The 4,503-nt window shown below is 46.1% G+C and overlaps 1 protein-coding gene across 2 annotated transcripts; it reads right to left on the reverse strand.

Annotated features, from left to right (window-relative positions):
• Positions 1 to 554: 554 nt before the first annotated feature.
• Positions 555 to 3,947, reverse strand: SPRY1 (sprouty RTK signaling antagonist 1). Of its 2 annotated transcripts, none has more exons than XM_066573777.1 (2): positions 3,533 to 3,947; positions 555 to 2,634 (listed from the first exon to the last, which is right to left on the reverse strand). In XM_066573777.1, exon 2 carries the CDS (start codon positions 2,577 to 2,579, stop codon positions 1,620 to 1,622), a length of 960 nt encoding a protein of 319 aa, XP_066429874.1. In that variant the 5' UTR covers positions 2,580 to 2,634; positions 3,533 to 3,947; the 3' UTR covers positions 555 to 1,619. The 2 variants fall into 2 exon arrangements, with proteins under 2 accessions (XP_066429874.1, XP_066429876.1); XM_066573779.1 differs by lacking the exon at positions 3,533 to 3,947 and adding an exon at positions 3,107 to 3,296.
• Positions 3,948 to 4,503: the final 556 nt, after the last annotated feature.

Genomic DNA, 4,503 nt, shown 5'->3' on the forward strand with positions numbered 1-4,503 from the left:
ATGTAAATCATGAGACGCTAGGGTCAGTGAATGAATGGAAATGGGGAAAAGATGTAATACTTACCAAGCCCCAAAACATTGGACTGTGAGATATGGTGGAAGCTAAAAACCGATTGGTCAACTAAACTTAGCAGTGACACTTTTTAAAAAGTTAGTGGGCAAAAGAAAAAAAAAAAAGTGTCATTCACATGATATGGTCATGCTGACATCTCTGCACATTTTAATTTTTTTTTTTCAGATTTAATGCGCAGAAGTGTATAAAAAAAGTTAATAAGTTCACTGTGATGAAAGTTAAATTATACTTTTCCCCTCCCCAAGAGATTCAAGTATCCACATAACCAAGTAGTAACCCACAATGCAAAAAACACACTAATACACAAACATTAAAAAAAAGTATAAACTAAAAGTAAAAAAAAAAAAAAACATTTTAAAGTTAAAAGTACATTTTAATTAAATTAAAAAAAAAAAAATCATTCTGAAATATATGCTACAGAGTGGAACAGACCAGAACGGTGCGGATATGGACTTCTGACAAAATAAAGAGATAGAAGGACACATTCATTAATAATTATATTTTCTGCATTATAGTTAACATAGGTATTTCTGGTGTGTCATCCTTATTTTTTCAGTAAGTAATGATGATACTTTGTTATATTCAGACATGTCATTTTTTTTCTCAACAGTCCCTTGAAATAAATATCATAAAATAATAGATTCACATAATAAATATTCTTTACAATAAAAAAGTTTTAAACAGACTTTTGTCTTAAAAAATAAGCAATATTCATTTTTTGTGATTTATACATAAAAGATATACAAAAAGCCAGGCTGTGGCTAAGGCAATTAAAACACAGAAGGAGGGGGGGGGGGGGGGGGGGGGAAGAGAAGAGAGAAAAAAGGAAGGGGGGGTTGAAGAAAACAGGTCACCGCCAGGAAGCACAAAATATCAGATCCCTGGAGGAAAGAGCTTATTTCGTTAAGGCTACTGGATTTTCTGGCACCTGAAAATAACACATTAGTAACAGGAACAAGATAAGGGAGATTGGAGGAGGATGGGGTGGATTTAAATAGATGTCCTTCAACATAGACAAGTGTGTCTGATGCCAATGCATCAACAAGAGAGGAAAAAAAAATAACAGGGGGGAGTAAACGCAGATAACACACGCTGCACACTGGTATACCAAACGAACCCAATACCATCCACTTAAAGGCAACTTGCAGGGAATGCCTAACTTGCTAGTCAAAGAGGTGCATAAATACACAATGATAAGTTCTTACCATTGTCCAATAAGATTAAAGAAGACTACTACCCCTCGTGTGATTTGTAAAAAACTATCCAATAGACAAGTTAAAAAAAAACAAAAAAATAAACACAGGACTGGCATAGGTATTATCATCGTTCCTCAAAGACAAAAATATGGTGTTAATGTGCACAAGCCGACAACTTATCTAGGCCAATTATTGTGGAAATCTGGCAAAAGAAGAACATTAAAAAAAGGATTACTTATGAAAACAAGTGTATATATGCAGAGCCTACACAGCAAATGGATCCATAAGTTGTCCAGAGAAAAAAAAAAATTAAAAAAAAAAGAAATTAAAAATTTCCTCCCGTTTTAAAGTCAGGAGGGCTTGCCCTGACCTCGTGGAACATCATCCAGTTTGCAATATACAGTATTTGAGTTCTTACACCGGCAACCTGGGCGATTGACTCTGTCATAACAACCACGACACAGTTTCAGGCAGCCCTTGGCAGGAGGGTAGCAGAGCAAGCATGGTAAGAAGAAGGACATGAGTCCCATGCACAAGTATCTAGAGCAGCAGTGTGATTGGGTGCAAGAACAAGGGTTATCCGCATACGAGTCGCCCTCGTCATCGTTCGAGCAGTGGTAGAAAGCCGCTTTCACCAGACACATACAAGTGCTGTATTCCACCATGCTCTCAGCAGAGCAAAGACATTGACGGTTGCAAGCCAAGCATGACGGTAGGGTCCTGGGAGCGGTGCAGTCTGTACACTTGCACTTCCCACACTGTTCACAAATAAACTGGTGCTGTGTCGAGTCCGCTTTTAAAGAGCTCTTCAGGTCATCTACTACCAACACAGATGCCTTCGGTTGCATTCGAACCACCCTGTCCGTCCTGTAGCCGGGGCTGTGTCTGCTTGGTGGAGATTGTCCCAAAAGTTCTTGTTCGGAAGAGGCACTATTTGTGCTTCCGGAACTGGCTGCACTTCCTGTGCTGGTTGACCGACTGAGCGCAGGAGCCCTTGCCATGTACACATGTCCCGTGTGAGCCAAGTGAGGGGGTCTGTGCTCATTGTTATTATTCACATTGACTGGTAGGATTTCGTGAGTCCTCTCCTGTTTACTGTACCGTGGAGCCGTTTTGGGCCCATGTTTCCTCACCATGGATGGGCCCTCTGTGTACTCATTCCTGCTCCGAAGAGCTTTGATCTGGTCCAGAGACAAGATAGTGGCTGGTTGAACCTCCCGTTCATACTCCAACCGCTGCCGGCTGTCTGAAGAAGGCTGCTGGATGACAACTAATGAACCGCTAGTGCCATGTTGACTTTGTAGCTCCATCTGTAGTGATCTCGACTTCTGGCATTCAATGGGAACTTGGCATGCATCTGAAAATCTGCAACAGATAAGTGGGGAAATATAAGTGCTGGAGAAAAGAAAAAAAAAATAGGCATTATGATGAAATGAACACAACTTCGGCACAAGTTTTGGTGCCAACTAAAACTTAAGCCTTAAAACTTGATAAAAAGTTATCATCCAGCATTAAAAAGTCTAGTCTAAAAGTTTGCACTAACTATGAGGCAGTATTAGTAAATAAGCCACAATGTAACAGAAATGAACTAGTTAACACTAAAAACTATACAAAAACTAAAAAACAAGTCCAAACTAAAACTAATAGAAGTTTACAAATCAACACAGGTGATCGCTCCCTATAGGACAGGCGGAGGGCAGATGGGATTACACTATAGACACCAATTAATCCAATTAGTATCAGGACATAATTCCCTTATGATGATCCTATAAATGAAGTTCAGCTACATAATAAGGTGAAGCGATTCCTCTACAGTTCTCCCCCATTATAACGCCACCTCTAGACTGTGTGCAGAGTCCATACACACTCAGGTCTCTGTATACGCCATGTAGCATAAAGCCATGGTGGAATCTCAATAGTTTACAGATGGGACCCAGTTCCTGTAATGATTGTCATCCTGAGCAGGGTAGTGGTAAATTTAGGGGAGGGGGTGGAGGGGACAAGAGGAAGGAAAAAGTTATGAATGAAAACAATCCCTGGCTGTGAGGAGGAGGAGGGAAGGTGAACATGACCGCAGGGGGGCGGACTTCACACTCCTGCACATGCTGCAGTAATGCCCTGTCTTGTGCCATCCGTCAGCCCTGGTAATGCCATGAGCAGTGCATGCACAGGTGAGCCGATCCTGGCACAGCATGCAGCCCACACCTGTGCACAGATCGGGCCACCTGCTCGGCCGACCGCAGCAGCAGCAGCAGTCACTTACCTATCTGCGAGCAGGATGCAGGCACAATCCCATGTAATAAGGCAGCGCTGCGGAGGATCCGGGCGGCGCGGCGGTGATTAAGCATGGGACACGAGGCGTGTCATACTACTACAGCCAAATAATCCGCAGGTGACAGCAGGGCGCATCCGTCAGTGCGAGGCAGCGCTTGTCAGAGGACAGCCGGGCTCCGGGCTGCATGGAGGGGAGGCGGCTGCACGGGCTGCCTGCGGGACCTCTCCTCGGTGCAAAGTACAATCCAACGGTAGGGAAAAACAAAGCAAGAGCGCGACAGACGATAGGTCCTTCCGTTTAGAGTCCGGGCTGTCGTGATGAATGAGGGTGTCACCCCGTGCGATGCCTCGCAGCTCCCGGCACAACCTTCCCCGCCTGGCGCTCGCCTGCCTCTGAATGAATGGATTCCTGGAACACTGGGTTTGTTGAAGGGGAGCCTTCTGATTGGCTGGCGGTGGAAGTCGGAGCAGCCCTGCCGCTTCTGATTGGCTGAGCGCAGGGGGCGCGCTTGCTGCAGTGGCGCGGCCTGAAAGCTTGGGAGACTGCAAGGTGTATGAGGCGAGCGGTGGCGGCGGGTGTAGGTGCAGCGCTCTGTCCGGGGAGACATAAACCACCCCAGCCCCGTGAGAGCGGGAAGCGGCCGCTACTAGTGCCGCGCCGCCTTGTATATAGAGCCGTGACCCCTGCTCTGACACCTCAGCAGGGGTAGCCGGCAGGGAGGGGGTTAAGCGCGTCCGTCCCTGTGGAGGACAACGGAAATGAGGAACACCTCCGCATGTGTGAATGAGCGGCTGGTGTGTCCACAGCGCTAGCATAGCCCCCTGCGGCGGCGGGAGGAAGGAGCCGCTCACCTGCCCGCTCGCTTCCTGCCATCAGGGTGCCCCATGCTGGTTAACCCCGCAGCTGCCGGGGGTGACGGTCCCCACGGCTGTAGCAGTGTCTGCACAGTCCAACAGACA

Source organism: Eleutherodactylus coqui, chromosome 7 (genome assembly GCF_035609145.1).
Source record: "Eleutherodactylus coqui strain aEleCoq1 chromosome 7, aEleCoq1.hap1, whole genome shotgun sequence".
Lineage (NCBI taxonomy): Eukaryota > Metazoa > Chordata > Amphibia > Anura > Eleutherodactylidae > Eleutherodactylus > Eleutherodactylus coqui.